The sequence below is a fragment of the Pholis gunnellus genome (assembly GCF_910591455.1).
Source record: "Pholis gunnellus genome assembly, chromosome: 2".
NCBI lineage: Eukaryota > Metazoa > Chordata > Actinopteri > Perciformes > Pholidae > Pholis > Pholis gunnellus.
Window position 1 is genome coordinate 18,253,644 of NC_136536.1, and position 16,831 is coordinate 18,270,474.

The following is a 16,831-nucleotide window of genomic DNA, read 5'->3' on the forward strand; positions in this document are numbered from 1 at the left end:
CCTCTTTTCAGATTTTGGAGACATTCGGTAAAGGCATTCTTTTGGTTCTGATCTAAAGTGGAGTCCCAAGGCTCTCCTCGAGCACGCAGCTTTATTTCCTGGCTGGTTGAGATGCGCAACATGCTGTAATAAAAATAACTCGTCATTTCAGCCATCTTGGTAGCGTTAGCCCCTGAAGGAGGCCACAGATGGCCGAAAAACACATCAGAGACGGTTTTAATGTTCTCCTGAAATAGCGATGGAGACGTTTTACTTGATGAGCACCAAATGCTTTTGGGGCTTTGTTACAAGCAGAAATGCAGCCGGATTCCAGACTAATTAATGACAGGCTGCAGTTGTCAAAGAAGTTTAGACAAACTTTCATCAGTCACCGGTTTATTTCTCTTTACAGGTTTGCTGGTGATATTCCTGCTGAAAATATTGTCTGTATCAGGAATATAATTCATTTTTATTTGTATTAAATCTTCATCAAGCTCATAAGTAACACATGCCTTAAATAATTACAATGTATCCAGTAAATAATGAGAAAGCTTGAGAATAAATAGTCTTTATTTAAAATGAAAGTAAAATCCATTTGATATCAATTCATGTACCTGCAATCAAGGGATTTTACAGGTACTTTATAAACCATTGATTAAAATATGTCCTTTCAGAAAATCATTGTTTGGACCCCATCTTTCTTATGATTCCACTTATGTTGACTTTTCTCATGACGTCACTTTAACTCTGTGAGTCGCCGTCTCCCTTTCTCCCCTTGTGGTCCACATCTCTGCATCCGTCTCTGTATTGCGGACTCGTAGTAGCTGGAAGCCCTGACCGCAGACCAGCACCCATCCCGTCTTTTCTCTCTCTTCCTGGCTCTCACGGGAAGCCTTGAAACCCGTCCCAGTGTTTACCTCACCCTCTGTCTCAGCCACGCTGTCACCCTCTGTTTGATGCCTACATTCACCAGCTGTCTCACCTCCCTTCTCATTACTGGTTTGACAAACTGGGTCACCTGTCTCGCCCACGGCTTCAACAGGTTCTCCGTCTTCGGCCTCGTTGTGTGTTTTCTTGTCCTTATTGAACTGTGCCGCTGTCTGACACGTCGCTTTTAATCCTGTCTGACTCCCTCTCCAAATTTCAATCTCCTGCTCAGGCTCAAACCTTGTTTTCTTATTTTTATCCTCCTCCTCCGTCATCTTCCCCTCCCACACTGCGAGTCCTGCAGCATCGGCAACATGGCAGCACAGTGCCCCAATGTGGCGGATGTCGGTACTGCCGACCCTCCACAGGCAAACCCTCTGATCTGAAGAGGTGGACACCACAAGGTCCGGGCTCAGGAGCTTCAGGGCGGTCAGAGGGGCAGCGTGAGCCAGCGGGATGCGGGACTGGGAGTGGAGGTGAAGATGGAGCTGGTTTGAGGATTGGAACTGGGTTTGTGGAGAGATCCGGGGCTCAGAAATCAGAGAAATCCCTCTGCTGCCCCCAATCTTTCCGTCCTCCGGGTACTGCACCCTGATCACGGACACTGTCAGCTGCCCATCATCCCCTCCGCTAGCAACAGTTACCAGGCAACCGCCCTCTTGATGGCCAAGTTCCTCCGCCCAAACAGCCAATGAGTTGACGCCGCTCTGGTGGGCGTGAATATCGAGGCAGGGGATTGGTGGAGTTGGACTATGGCTCGAAGCGTCAGTTAAATCCCACACTGCAATTTTGCCATCTGTTGCAGCGCTGAACAGCAGCTTATACCTGAGACAGACACAAAGATACATGAGAGACGGCTTTCTTCATATCATCCCACAACAAAACGTCAAAAGTCATCAAAAAGTCAAAGTGAACTTAAATTCACTGAGCTCTGAATATTGTATTCCTATAGTAAATCTGTCAGTCACTACTCTTTTCTTAAATTGCGTGATAAATATATATATAATAAAAAAACAATCAAAGGTCCTGACGGGTTTCTAGGAAGCCAGACTACCAATGAATGTTAAGAAGGTGCCAACTTTCAGAAAATGAAAAAGAACATCAGCAAACATCAACTCACCTGTTGCCTTTTCTATCCTCCAGACTGCAGGCGGCGACACTGAGAACACAGCGCTGGTGGTAAAACGTCTCCCACAACAAATCAATTTGATGTTTGACTTCACTGACTGAGAACAACCTGGAAAAGACAGTAATAGAGACGAGAAGAAAGGAAAAAGGAGAGAAAGAGAGAGAGAGAGGGCAGCATTATCAGACAAATAGGTGATTTTAAAATCAAATTAAGTGACATAACGAGAGCTTTTAAGGTTGAGCAAACTTCTGCTATAGGGAGGCGACAGAACACATGACAGAAGGTAAATGTCTTTGGCCACATTTCAACACATTTTCTCTTACATTCAGTTACTACCACTTTACTGAGGAAAATACATATTTGAGAGTAACTTGTTTTTCTCCAGCTCCTTGGAATTATTCTGTGATGAACACCAACCTGAGAGCTCCATCGCTGCCGGCCAGAGCCAGAAGACAACCGTCTGTCTTCTCATCCAGCGCCACGACAGCCATGTACCTGGAAACACACAGACACAACTGGTAAGAACAGATCAGAAGTAGCTTTCAAGGACGACAGTATGTACAGTTGCTGATTGTTAATATACAGACTTCAAAACTTCAGAATGTAAACTTTTCTTGATGAAGAAGGGAGTGAAGACAAAAAGACAGGAAGGTGACAAAAAATAAAATAAGAAAGCACCTCAAAGTGCCTGGAAAAAAATGTTTCTCTTTACGGCTGAAATTCCCTTCCCATGTGTGCAGAAAACAACCATTAACTTGCCTTGTTTCTGGATCCATTTTCACCGTCTTGTGCCGGTTCCTCCTCCTCTCCCACTGTTCGTCCAATCGGTGACTGGCCACCTGGATCACCTGGCAGGAGGGAACCAGTCTCTGCCTGTCCCAGCCGACCAGCAGCCGGTAACACTGCATCTGAGCTCGCCCGCCGGCCGACACGAGCAGGGCGGAGAGAGTCTGCTTCTCCCTCCCTGCCTCTGGACGCGTCACAGCCGTCACCGTCCGAACGCTGGAGATGTGGTCAGTAATGACCGAGAGAACTTTGATGCGGCCAGAGTCGGGACGTACCGCCAGGACGGTTAAGCTAGTGTCCTCTCCTCCCGTCGCCACTATCTCCCAATGCTCTTCCTCTCTCTCCACCTCCTTTACGTCATCTCTTCCCTCAGTTTTCGTCCAATCTCCGGTACTGTTTGTTCGCATCTTATTCCCAATTCCCCTTATCGTCCCCAGCCTGCACACACACCCGATCCCCCTCCCGTGGACGCCCTCTCTCAGGCCCCATCCTCCAGTCCTTCCTACCTTCCCGGCCCAGCTCAAGGCCTCTCCGGGGGGTTGCGAAGTCATGACGGCCCCCTGCTTGATGAAGACCAGGGCTCCATATCCGGGCCAAACTCCTCCGTGGGACGGCCAGAGACGCCAAGAGCGATGCCCCCCGCCGCAGGGCACCGCTAGCAGCCTCTCCTGCCTCACCGGGTCCCAAACCACAAAGTGGACAGCATGGAAGCCGATAATGGCGAACCTGGCTTCCCTTCCCTTGTTCTCTGTCTTTTCCTCTCCTCCTCTAAAGCTCCCCTTCTCTTCTCTCTCCTCTGTAACCTCCAGCTTTCCTGTCACATTCTGTGTCTTTGTCGTGTAGTGGTTCTCACATTCCTCGCCCTCCTTTTCCTCCTCCTCCTCCTCCTCCTCCTCCTCTGCTGGAATGTCAGATTTAAGGATCAAAACCCTCTCCAGCCACTCCATACCCTTGCAGGCCCGCTGGACTCGGAGAACCTCGAGCTGAAGCCCCCCTTTGTTCTCTGCACCCTTTCCTTCAAGCTTTTCTGGTGCCACTAGATGCACTCTGAAGACCCTCACGCAGCCGTCCCTGCCAGTGCTGTAGAGCAGTCCCTGGTACTCACACACTGAGGTTACACCCTGTTTTCCGTGCACCCCGAACAGGCAGCTCAACGGGTGCAGCACTAGGTCACCCACTTCTTTTCTGTCTCTCTCCTCAACCCCTCCTTCGTCACCCGTTTGTTTCCTGCCTGTCAGCCAGCCTTCATCCATCCTTTTGTCATCTCCCATCGTTGGCTCCTGCGTTCCTCCCTCCTGAAACAGAAGCAGGGAGCCTCTCCTGTCCCCACACGCCCACAGCAACCCCCGTGTCGTGGAGTGGAGGCGCACTGCGGCTGTCAGCCAGCGTTTGGCGCAGGGGGGAAGAAGGAAAGAAGGAAGGGGATTTACACTGAGAGCCAAGGAGGAGTTTTCATCCGATTCTACCTCTATAAACCAGCGATACACCAGTCCTTCAGAGCCTGATGCTAGCAAATAAATACCATCTTTTGCCTCTTGCCAAATGAGACTGTGGATCTTCCCTGATCCACCTGTGAGAACAAACCCACGCTGAGGATGAGAGACGGGGAAGACCTGTATGGATCCGCTGAGGTTTCCCACAGCACACAAATTGACTTTTGCTGTTGAGTCCTTCACACGGACAGTTACTGTTTCCATCACACAATAGGATTGAAACTCAGGAGTCCCTTGCCACACCATCTCCCACTGCCCGTCGCTGTACTGGTAAACTGCTCCCTGGTCAGTGCAGACAACAAACTTACTCTGACTCCAACTTGCATTTTTATCCTCTTCCCCCGCCATACAAACAGCTTTCGGCAAGCCGTGGCCGGGAAACTTCAGGTCAGTTAGCTTCTCTGTCACTGCGTCCTCCATTTTTTTCTCCTCCCCTTCCTCACTCCCTTTCACCCTCCACAACCTCACCCCTCCATCTGCTCCCCCTGTAGCCACCCATCTCTCTTCATCTCCTGTTCCCTCACTGACAGCGAGTGCACGAACCCCCCCCGCTCGGTGTCCTTTTAACGTCCGTATCACCTTGCCACCTCCAGCCCAGTCCCAGACTAAACAGGTGCCGTCTTCACCAGCGCTGAACACATTCGCCGCGGAGAGACGCACCGAGAAAACCCTCGCCTGGTGCCCGTATAGGACCCTTAAACAATCCGGGTTCAAGTCTCCACATTTCCCCTCAGGGCCCCCTAAAGCACCAACACCCCAGACCCTTACACTGCGGTCATCGGAGGCTGAAGCCAGCCATCCTTTCTCCTGGAGGTAACAGATGCTGAAGATGACCCCGCTGTGGCCCAGCAGACGTCTCTCCACTGGAGCTTTGGAATCAACCGTTTTGTCTCCACCTCCCCCGGGCTTCCAGAGGACCAGTTGGTTGAAAACAGTCCCTCCTACTAAGATGGTATCCGCCCAGGATTCGTGCACCAGAAGGAGGGCAGAGTACAGCAGACATCCCTCCAGACAGGAGCGCTGAAACAGGACATTTCCTGTGACGATGTCCAGGAGAAGAGCACTATTGTGACTTACAGCCACACAGAGCAGTGAGCGGTTGTCTCCAGAGAGCCAACGGACATCCAGGGCCCAGTCCTGTAGCTCCATGAGGGGGCCCAGACTCTCCAAGCGCAGATGCTCCCCAGCCCGGAGATCCACATGGAGCCTCACCAGCCTCACAGCCTTGCCTCCAAACACCGCTAGATCGTAGAACTTGGGCTCTGACGTGGAGCTCAGTTCTGGGGATTGACAAATAAGAAAAAACATCAGTATAAAAAATAACTAGAGGGCTGTCAGTGAGTGCAAACTCTTTACCAACACTGGACGGTTATTCAATCCTGCAGATCACCACCAAATTAAGACTTACCCGGCCATCTGATTCCACCCAAATGATCTGTTTTGATACATCTCCCAGAACACAACAGAAGGAATTATCATAGAGAAGAGTGAAAACAAACATCTGCGTGTGCTAACCGTCTCTCTTCTTCCCATGTGCTCCTGTAGCAGATCTCTGTGCTGGGACAGCCTCTACACCTCTAGGCCGTACCCCATGGATTCTGTAGTGTTGGAGCACACTCAGTGAGACGCAGGCTTTAGGGCGAGGATGGAGACTGAACACCGTCAAGATTGGACCCTCACCTGTCAGGACAGGGTTAGACATTGTGTTTAATGCGTGTTGTGCGATCCTTCACAGTGTTCAGTCCTCTTTCAAAATAAGCAAAAATATACATTATGAAATATATGACCACATTTAAACCTGTTCTCCCCATGCATTTGTAGTTAAAAGTAGGTACAAAATTATATAATAATGCATCATCAATCTGTGATTTTTGTTTGTCATTTCAAATCCATGATTGTGCATAACTAGAAATATCGCTTCTATATTGACAGAAACTGCTTCTTACCCGTCAGTAGAAAAGCATCCTGAAGGAACTCCAGAGCTGTGACTGGAGCTACAAGGGCTGCTGTCTCCATACTTATGATTATGATGAATAACTTTCACTGCAGACACATTATCAATGGTGTCTGAAACATATAAAGTGACAACGCATACTTGTTAAAGAAAAAAAGTCTACATTGAGTCACCATTAGCCTTCCAGTTAGCAAAACAAGCTAGCAGCAAGAGCACTCCTTATGTTATTTGGTGTGTAGGAATCAAGAAAAGCAGCTTTTCTTTCCCCCCTCCCTCTATGCCGCTGCATAGTTCACTTACAAAAGGCATCAAACGCAAAATAAATGTGCCTCAAATCTGCATTAAAACAACCGTATTAGCGTCCATGCTCCTAGTTCCCATGTGTTCCTGTGCTGTCTTCCGTGCCGCGTCTAAACCAATCAGGGTGCACTGCTGGCTTCCTGAACGCTGATTGGTTAGAAAAAAAGGTTGGCCGTATTTGTATTGGATAAAGCGACCCATGTGACCGACCACCGTCGAGTTGTTCCGCCTTTAGGTGTCTTTGGAAAACTATGTTGTCAAAGGTATTTTATTTTTCAGCTTTAAAAAAAGAATAATGATAGGCTATTTATTCAAGCTTTCTTTGTTCCTTTCTTTAACTTTTATTGACACTGATATACACAAATAAATACTTGCTTTTTATTTATTTTGCTTCACTACACCAGCAGACACAATTGTGCTTTGTCTGCACTTTCTTTGTGATACTTTCAGTCATCTTAGAAAGTCATCGGAATATCATATGCAGTCATATGAAGTATAAATACAGATTTGGGCTATCTTTATGTCAATGCGTACAGTAATTTCAATTAATATCCGCAATGATGCAAATATTCGTTGACTATTCCCAGTATCCCGTGAACGCACCAGGAGACAGTGGAAGAGGCTTCGCCCTCCACCAGCCGGAAGGTAGCGGTGCAGCTAACTTCACTGCTAGCCATGCCTGGGAAATGTAAATTCCAGGACTCCTGGCTCTCAAAGGTGATTTACAAGGACTGGCTGGTTAAGGAACTCCAGGACATTCACTTCGCCCGATGCAGGGCGTGTTGTAAATCCATCAAACTTCAGACGATGGGCGAGGCTGCTCTCACCAGCCACGCAGGGGGAGCTGGCCACAAAGCGGCGGTCCGCAAGCTGAGGGAAGGTATCTGAGCTTCAATTAAGGAAACGGGGAAACCGTTTGCGATAATTAACGATCACTGTTTGTTCACGTGGTTTAATGGCGGGTTGTGGTGATGCAGTATTGTTGTTATTGTTGTTGTTGTTGTGAGTGTGTATTTGACAGTGTGCACGTCCTGTGTAGAAACACCAACCACAGCGTTTCCCTCGGGTCATGGATTATTTTTAAACTTGTCTAAGGCTGAGAGAGAGAGATTCGTTTCAGGAGTTGTAATCCGTCATAATCTTGCATGTTTTTCATAAACGTGCTCCTACATTTTAGGCTGGACCATTAAGAGCTTTACAAACACAATAGTCAACACTGGTCTGCAGGGAGATGAGGAGCTGCTGTAGTTGAACATCTGCAGCCTGCTGAAGTGTCCTTGAGCAAGTGCTCCATCATGGAGAACAACAGGTTCATCAGCAGCAGAGCACTGCTTTATAACAGTAGTAATTAGAGTAGTTGTGATTGGGGCTGCGACTAACTTGTTAATTGTTTTCTCCATTAATTAATTAGTTGTTTAGTCTATACAATGTTGAAAATGCCCATCAGTGTTTCCCAAATCCCAAGATGACATCCTTTAGTTATTCGCTTTAGTGTCATAGAGGAGTAAAGACACATTTAAGTTGCTGGGATCACAGCATTTTTGAATTAACTCAAACCAATTAACCTATTATGAAAATAGTTGTCTATTCATTTAATAGTTGACAACTAATCAGTTCATATTTGCAGCTCTAGTTGTGATGTAATTAAGGTATTTCTATTTAGTGAAAATTATCGTAAGGCCTACTAAATATCATTGTTGATGTATCAATTAACAACAATTCTGGTGTAACGTTTACTTGCATCTTCTTTCCAATTGTACTGTTCAGGTATTGAGGTATACAATAAAACCCAGTACAGTCTGTTAAAGGTTCAACACCCAATTTGGGGCATTTAAAGTCCTCCAAATTGCCAAAATACATTTTCTCAGACCTCGGCCATTTGCATCTAGCTATGAAGTTTGGGTCTTAAGTCTGCCAGCACTTTTTATAGTTTTCTAAATAAATACAAATCTGCCTTTCCATTATCCCAAATTAGCAAATGTGTTGCTCTTCTTTTTGTTTCTAATTCCAAAAAGTATTTTTGGTCTATTGAAAGTTCATTTGTGAAATAAATCCAGACTTTGCCATCTTTTACAAACTGTAGTTCAGGTCTTCTTTCTGGACCTCTCACAGAAAATGTCTCTTACCATCTAGTGTGAGCGTCTAGACTCTAGAGTGAGATCAGAATGCAAAATGGCCGGACTGATTTAGTTTTGTTGTTGTTTTTTTTTGTAGAGATTTAATAATTCTGTTTAAGGACACTTCAGACTCCTGCTGCCCCAAAACATGAGTTTGTTAAACAGTTACACTTCTAAGGAATTTGACCTGGAAACTGATTTAATAATCCAAGAATGTAACGTTCAAATGTTATCGCGTTATAAATTGGCATTACAGCACTCACCCTGAAACTGACTTTTTTATTAAGTGAAGATTCATATCCCAAAATAGATTCATGTCTGTCCATTTCCCATCATGCTTCATTACTTACTATCCATACTAAAAACATGAGCAGTCATGATGCTGCAACGTAAAGTGCTTTGGATACCTTTATGTGTGAAGGTGATGTTTGTTGTACCTGCCTTCACCAGAGGGAGGCGCTCTCTGCTTATTTTACTGGAATACATTTACCTGCAGCTCCTCCCTGTCTGTCTTTTCTCTTATTAGCAGACAACGTGATGCTGATCAATGCCGCTGGGCAGACGAACGGCAGCGTGCAGCGGGTAAATATTATTTAAATGGTCGTTTTGGTTAACATTTATTTTAGAGACATAGCATAATTTAAACCAAAGAACAACTTTCAAATAAACCTGGAGCAGTAACTACAATAACATTCATGCTATAAATGAAAATGTGGGGGTCCGGGGAACCCCAGGGGTTCTTGAGAGGGTTCCAGGGGGTCCCCAGGAAAAAGGGTAATCATTTATTTTCACTATATTACATTCATAAGTAACACAATGACAGAATCTCAGACTGTTTTGGTCATGGGTTTCATATGCTCTCTCTGACAAAACATCTAGAAGCTAAATTCCTATCAGATGGGGGATCCTGGGACAAAATCGTATCCAATGGGGCTCCGTGGACTTGTTTAATTCAAGGGGTCCCGCCGACTAAAAGCACACTTTGTTCTCTCTGCCTTAGACCGAGGACAGCAAGGAGCAAGTGGCCCTCTGCCTCCAGCGGGACACCTTGGACAGAATAACGGGCAGCGACTGGTCCATTCTGCCCCACAGCCCCACTGCGAACTCCACCTCCCACAATGCAGAGCTCCAGGATGTGACATTTCCTGCCGCCTACTCGACGGCCCCAGGTCGATAAAGCTCTGCGAGCTGCCACACTATTAGTTGCCTGGAGACAGTTGCTCAGTGAACTCTCTGTTGGAAAATGCTGGTGACCTTTGAATGAATATGTTTATGTGAGATATTCCAGTGTTAACCTGAGTTACTCTTAATTAAGAAACTGCCATATAAATAGCACTGAATGATGACCTTTAGCTGAAAGGGTGTTATAGGTTACTATTACTGAGGATGAGGAGGAAAGAGCTATTCTTCTGTTCTTGCATTTGATGAACTAGATTTAGTCCCCGGTTCCTCCTGTGGAAACACCGCTTTAGATTCTGTGCTCCTCAAAATGTTCCTGGTCCCCTGAGGAAGTTCCCCGCAGTTTAAAACACCCTATGTGATACCAGCGGTGTATTGTTTTTTTTTTTCGCAGGCACCTCCCAGGTCATCAGCCAGCGTCTGCACCCGACGGCCGGCGAGGCGGAGGGAGCGACCCGCCGCTCGTCTCGGCACCAGGACCACGGGGACCTGTCGCGACAGGAGCACCAGCAGAGGGCGGACGCTCTGGAGCAGCAGCAGCAGATGAAGATCCTGGAGTGGGAGAACAGGATGAAGGTGCTGGCGTGGGAGCAGGAGCTGGTGAGGGAGAAGAGGAAAGCGGCGCGGCAGAAGGAGAAGGCCTTCAGGATGAAGAAGTCCTACTACAAAGCCAAGCTAAAGAGGATGGGCGAGGACGTGCCGCCGTCGTCCTCCAGCAGCAGCGACGAAGAGGCGAAAACGTACGGACCGTCGGGATGAACTGCTCCCATTGTCGCATTTTGATCAGTTCTTGTATTCTCTTGTCGATACGCCATGCTATTTTTATACATCGTCTTGTATTTTAGTGCAAAAGGAGGATTCAAAGTCGCTTTAAATCAGCTGTTCTCGCACTAAGAGGGAAGTTTACTTCTCTGGTTTGGTTGTGGCTGAAAGCACAAGTGACATTACTCGGGTTGCAGACAACTCAACAGTACAAAGGTAGCTCTTTGAAGACTAGAAGAACAGTTACGTTATTTCAAATGGTCAAACTACCAAACGATCCCTCTGCAACGCAACCACCACCGTCTCTTCAAAATCACAATATACCTGTTTTGTTTTATCTGTCATTCATCAGTGTCTTCAGTATTCAAAATAAGATGTTCATTGGTTTTTAAGGTTGACAGTGTCTGTAAAGCCTTATTCTAGGGAGGACGTACTTCATTTTAAAGAATGTATTGAGATTACATCTAATCTCTGCAGATGTCGAAATTAAATGAAATTCCTAAATGGACAATCTTTTATCATGATTTTACCTGCATAGCTTCTTTTTGCATGTCAACATGACAAATCAAAGAAGGGGGAAAAAGAAGAGAGTACAGTTTGTGGACCACGTGCATTATTACGCTGCTATTACAGCCTCTGCTGAAGTGTCAGCTGAACTTCTCCGACTTCTCCGAATGTGACGGGAAACTTTGAGAGTCAAAACAAGTCGCCTTCCAGAAAAACATGTCCCTGTCAGGATGTTTCCTCTCATGAATATGAAACAGCGCGCACACACGCACACACACGCACACACACACACACACACACACACACACACACACACACACACACACACACACACACACACACACACACACACACACACACACACACACACACACACACACACAGAATAAATATAAACACAGCCGAGTAGGAATAAGTTTTTTTTTTTTAATGTCCAACATTTCTCTTGTTTCCGCAGTAACAGGGGAACAGCTGTTTCCATGCCCGACGGCGGGAATGGAAGACATCCCATAATGAACAAACAAGCTAACAAAGACAATCTCCCATCCCTCCTCTTCCTCCGCCCCGACTATATCTCACTCTCTTTCTTTCCTTCAGTCACTTCGCCAATTTTTCTTTTTTTTTTTAGAGCACATCACACTTTAGTCTCAACTCAGTCTTTTTGTCTCCTCCTGTTGGTCCGGACCAGATTAACCTGCAGCTGGAGTTTCACTGTCACTGACGTCTGACTGTGTCTGACTGTGTTCAGACGTCACCAGTTAATGATCTGATGTTGTGCCTGTGAAGCTTCAGCCTTGAATCTATAACGATGAACAGGGAAGAAAAGGGTTTGATTTGTGACATATCTGCACTATTTACACCCAGTATTGAACTTTTAGTTTAGATATGTTGACATTCTGTCAGGGGAGGAAAACAAAAATGCACCTAAATAGGATTGAAATTCACGTCTTGTCAAATTGTTCCAGATTTTAACCCCATTATTGGATAAAGAAACTAAATGAAATGCTGAGCAGCAAAGCATCCTGCGTCACATTTTCATCTTCACGTTCTCGTCTCCTCTTGTCCTTCATCTGTGAATTTGTTGCAGTGAGAGACTCAGATCATAAGAAACAGACAAAAGGGAACATTCTGACCCCAACAAAAAAAAAAATCATACAAAATGGCAATATAAATAATCAATACAATGTCAATAAATTATCGATAAATAAAATAAATCTCATGTCTGTACAAGTTAAAAGGTACTGTCAGTTGAAGATAACGAATGGATCTGTGAAGAGTAAATGGAGCAGCTGAACGAAAAGAGTGAGGAGAAATAGTGGGCAGTGTTCCCCTGCAGGGGCATTATTTGGCAAAACTACTGTAACAATAGGTTGACTTGTCACTTCCCGAGGGACATGGGGATGACGGAGCAGCAGTCACAACAGGGAGATGTGCATTTGTGAGGTGGGTGTGTGTGTTTTTACTCCTACTTTCTGCATTTCCATGTTTCAACACCCTCCTCCCTCTAGGTACTGTACATCCTGCACACAGTCACAGTTTGACTCAATTTGATCCAAAGTTTGTACCTAATTATTTATTCTCATGCTCATTGTGCTCTTTCAGCCTTCTTGCCGTTTTATCCACTTCCCGTCTTGCTGTTCCAGTGTTGTTACAACTATTGTTTGAACCTCACAGTGCTCTCTGCTCGAGGGCATGCAGACAAACTCATTTTGGCATTACAGAAACCTCATTTTACCTTCAGTTATTTATGAACCGCTTCCCTTTTCTTTCATTACAAAAACCACGGTCAAGTTAGCCACAATCCCCTACTCCCTCTGCAGGCTGCTGGAGTCTGCCTTCCTGTCTCCATTGCTTACAAATGCCTGTGTGTTATTAACTCGAGGCCTGACATCAGTGCTCGTTTCAACAGCTGTGAGAAGGGAGACGTTGCTGATGGAAAGAGCTGCATCTTAAAAACCCACTTAGAGGCTTTTAGCGCTGACACAACTGACATCTCTCTCACAGCAAACTGGTGCGGTGCCGCAGAAGCTATACGCCCGGGTCTGGCAAGAGACCTGATCTTCCTACAGCAATCTGTATTGATGTGTTCCAGTGTGAACCGCTTCATCAATGACAGCTCGTGCTGGATGTTTTGGAGCCCATCAGCCAAGTTAGGGAAATGTCTCATGTATAGAAGATATTCTGAAGTCATTCCCCAGCAACTGTGTTCAGCCAAGCAATTTAAAAGAACATATCTGGCATGGGCTTCATGTGCTACAGACGTGAGCTGATATATTCTGGTAGATACCAGGCTTGATATGTACGGCAGGTCTGCATTCAGGTCTCCGAATAAATATCTGAGCGCGCACCGGGACGTGACTCATACCGTGCTCGCTCTGATCCTCTCTCCTTCTACGTGGCAAACAAAATTCCCCTCGCCGATTCAGGATGCAGCCAAACGTAACGAGAACCACAGTGGGTTGTGTTGTAGCGACGATCTCTAGGGCCTCGTTAATAAACTGTTTCCATGGCACAATCATGAATCCAAATAATACTAATCACAATTTAAAACAAAAGTGTGAATTACATCTAGAGTGTTCACAGCCTGCAACAAGTCATTTTCATCACACAAAAAGAAAACAAAGAACTGGAGGACGACGACGTATGGTACTGATTTTTAAGCAGTCGTCCCTTTGGCTCGGATTTTGCACAGAACTTCAGCACGAGAAGCTTTTATACTTGAGTCTCCTGGATGCTCCCGTGGCGTATCTTGAGGCAGGTCGAGTCATGATGCATCAAAGAGCAAAAACACCTGGAGGGTCTTTAAATGGTTGTTACGTGATTAAGCCTCATACAGAGAAGCAGATATCTAACCTTCACCGGCCGGATCTCTGGAATATCAGCCGACTGATATGGTCCGGTTCAGACAGCACCAGGCACAAAGATACACGGACAGAGGACAAGGTCACATTCACATACAGTGGATCACAAAACAGCACAAGCTCCTGAAAGAGCTGATACTTTAATGGTGGAACCACCAACTCTGAGCCTTCATGTGGTGCTTTAGCTTAACGTTGGCCCATCTTTCTCTTCACAATCATCTTCCCATCATATCTCCTCTCCTATAATAACCGCTCCCTCTATTTACAATCACTTCTCGCTACTTTGATATTTTTTCCTTTTCAACCACATGTTTTAATAACCTCATCAGATACCATTGCCGGACCCCTGTCGTCGCTGTACACAGAGTTGATGAGTGTGAGGAAAAGTTTCTGAGGAAAACTGCTTTCGGGGAGAAATTTGGGGATTTTTTTTTCTTTGTAGGGGGGAAATGTCTCCCTCGGCCACGAACAAGACTCCACTCGCACCAACCTCACTCACAACCTCACACGGACACAATCGTTTAAAAAAAAAAGGAAAAAACAGAAAACGTCACAAAAGATTTCTTCTTCATCTCCAATGAAAAAGATACAAAATGTATAAAAATGTTATTTACAGTCTTTTCTTCTTTTTTTCTTCTTCTTTTAGACGGATGTTGTCTGGATCAAGTTGACTTGACTTTGAAATCTGAGGAGTTTGTGTTTGTCTTGAACAGTTTTTAGGTAGTAGGTGGTTGAGCCATCGTTCAAAGAAAAGTCAAAGATCATTGTAGGCAGTGGGACTTGAGCAAAATGTAATTTATACAGTACAAACTGACCACGAGCCCTCTTTTATCCGCATGGACGCTCTCTGCCTTACTTTCTTTCCAACTCTGTGTCTCCTCTCACCCAAGTTTGTGTCTAGGCTTCAGATGTCCCAGTGTGCCCCAGTGGTTCAGGACCATCCATGACCTTTGAACTTGTCCCTGGTTTTTTTCAAGCACCGTCGCAATGCATAAAGGGATATGGAGGCTGTCATCAAGACTGTCCTTCACTTCTGTTGGCTCTGAGGTGAAGGAAAGGAAAATGAGTCATCAATAGGTTTCAATACGGATTGTAATTTGACTTACACATAATGATGACAACATACAGGAGCAGAATGGAAATGAGCTGTTAGAGGCAAAAGGGCAAAGAGACAGAACAGACATGCAAAGTAGGAAATGGGGCAGAGGGAGCTGAAGTAAAGTCGAGCTAAAAGAGATGGTAAAGACAGGAAAAGGAAAAGGAACAATATGAGAGGTGAAAAGAAGAGTTGAAGAGTGGACGTGATCCCTGTGGAGCTGCTGAGGAAGAAGAAATCAGTCGGGGGGGGGGAGACGAAAGGGAGGAGGTGCAGGAAAGTAAAAGCCAAAAAGTGTGTTTACACAGGATCAAAGACAGTGGGGAGTTGAAGACGAAGCACAAGATATAAAATATAAAAAAGGGGACAGGAGAGGGTTAGAGGAAGCCGATTTATGAACACAGGACTTACTCGGAGTCGGGGGAGACTTCAGATATGCTGTGGGAGGTGGCTGACTGGGGCGGGGAGGGGGAGGGCCCATGGGCGGAGCCATTAGGCCCAGGGTTCGAGGCGGCGGGGGGAGGAGTGAGGACGGAGGAACTGAAGGACGCCAGGATGGAGGACAGAATGTCCAGGTGTTCACTGGACGGCTGTCGACCCAGAGGGTTTGGATTTGAACCTGCGACCTGGGGGACAGTCTGACCGGGGTACCTACACGGAGGTGCAGAGTCCAGTCGTCCTCTGGCGTGAGCTGGGAGGTGCTCCTGCTGGGGCTCCTCGGAGATAGGGGGAGGAGGGGAGGAGGAGGGAGGCTGGTCGGGGTGCGAGGGCTGGCGGGGAGGCAGAGTCCGGAGCCACTCCCGACACGGCTGAGCCTGGGTTCCGCCCCCGTTGGTCTCCAGCTGCTCCCTCGACCTGCTGCTCATCAGCGCCCCCCCTAGGTGCTCCCGGGACGAGGCCTGCCGCCGGGTCAGCGAGTTCAGCTGCGACCTCGATCCGCTGAGGTATCCCTCAATTCCCGCTCCCCCGTTTCCACTCAAGTCCTCCCTCGAGGTGTGGACGCTACTTGCGTGGTGGTTGTCCAGCCTGTCCCTGGATCCTGTCAAGTTCTCCCGGGACGATGAGACTCGCTGGTGATCCAGCCCCAGTCCCCCTAGCCCCGCCCCCTGCCCCAGCTCTCTCCTCCTGGGCAGGAGATCAAGGTTGTCCCTGGAGCCCCGGGAGTCCAGTCGGTCCCTCGACCCCCCAACTGTCTGCCTCCCCAGCGGATCCCTGGACAACTGCCTCCGGGACAGCGAGTCCAGGTGTTCCCTGGAGGAGTAGCGGGAAGCAGGTTGAGAGAGAGAGCCGGAGCCTCCACTGGCACTGGCCGTGGCAGAGTACATGCGACCATACGAGGCTGCAGGAACTCCCCGGTGGCCCAGAGTAGAGGTTCGGTACCAGTTGAGCTCACTGGGGACGCGGCCCATGGTGGAAAGACCCTGGAGTGCCGGGGGACAGCCGATACGATTCTTCAGGATACCTGAGACAGGAAAATAGGTGTTCATGTGCTTTGTCTATTAATAGGTTCACTAAAATGCCACCCATGCACTCAGGCAGCACGAGTGATTTATATTTGCCTGTATTTCTCCTCCTCACGTACTCTCAGTGTGTCTTTGCATGTGTGGTGCACCTTTGTGTGTATGCGAGCATAAGCCAATTTTATATGTATGTATTCTGAGTATACAGTACACACTGTCCTGTACATATTATAGTGCCACTCGTGCTTTTAGGGGCAGATTTACACTGACGCTACAGGCTG

At 46.9% G+C, this 16,831-nt stretch overlaps 3 protein-coding genes across 3 annotated transcripts in view; 1 reads left to right on the forward strand and 2 right to left on the reverse strand.

Moving 5' to 3' along the window:
- Window positions 1–553: 553 nt before the first annotated feature.
- On the reverse strand, window positions 554–6,640 carry wdr6 (WD repeat domain 6). The gene is made up of 6 exons (XM_079175035.1): window positions 6,261–6,640; window positions 5,830–5,994; window positions 2,795–5,594; window positions 2,453–2,530; window positions 2,027–2,143; window positions 554–1,731 (listed from the first exon to the last, which is right to left on the reverse strand). Exons 1-6 carry the CDS (start codon window positions 6,328–6,330, stop codon window positions 708–710), a joined length of 4,254 nt encoding a protein of 1,417 aa, XP_079031161.1. The 5' UTR covers window positions 6,331–6,640; the 3' UTR covers window positions 554–707.
- A 578-nt stretch (window positions 6,641–7,218) lies between these two features.
- fsbp (fibrinogen silencer binding protein) lies at window positions 7,219–11,111 on the forward strand. Its single transcript, XM_079175025.1, has 4 exons — window positions 7,219–7,448; window positions 9,212–9,267; window positions 9,686–9,854; window positions 10,259–11,111. Exons 1-4 carry the CDS (start codon window positions 7,244–7,246, stop codon window positions 10,621–10,623), a joined length of 795 nt encoding a protein of 264 aa, XP_079031151.1. The 5' UTR covers window positions 7,219–7,243; the 3' UTR covers window positions 10,624–11,111.
- A 3,897-nt stretch (window positions 11,112–15,008) lies between these two features.
- celsr3 (cadherin, EGF LAG seven-pass G-type receptor 3) overlaps window positions 15,009–16,831 on the reverse strand; it is a gene marked incomplete at both ends in the record, with an annotated part of 98,044 nt that continues 96,221 nt past the window's right edge. Inside the window, 2 exons of the mRNA XM_079174957.1 lie at window positions 15,009–15,036; window positions 15,502–16,552. Coding sequence (XP_079031083.1) covers window positions 15,009–15,036; window positions 15,502–16,552 — 1,079 coding nt within the window. The remainder of the gene's footprint in view (window positions 15,037–15,501; window positions 16,553–16,831) is intronic.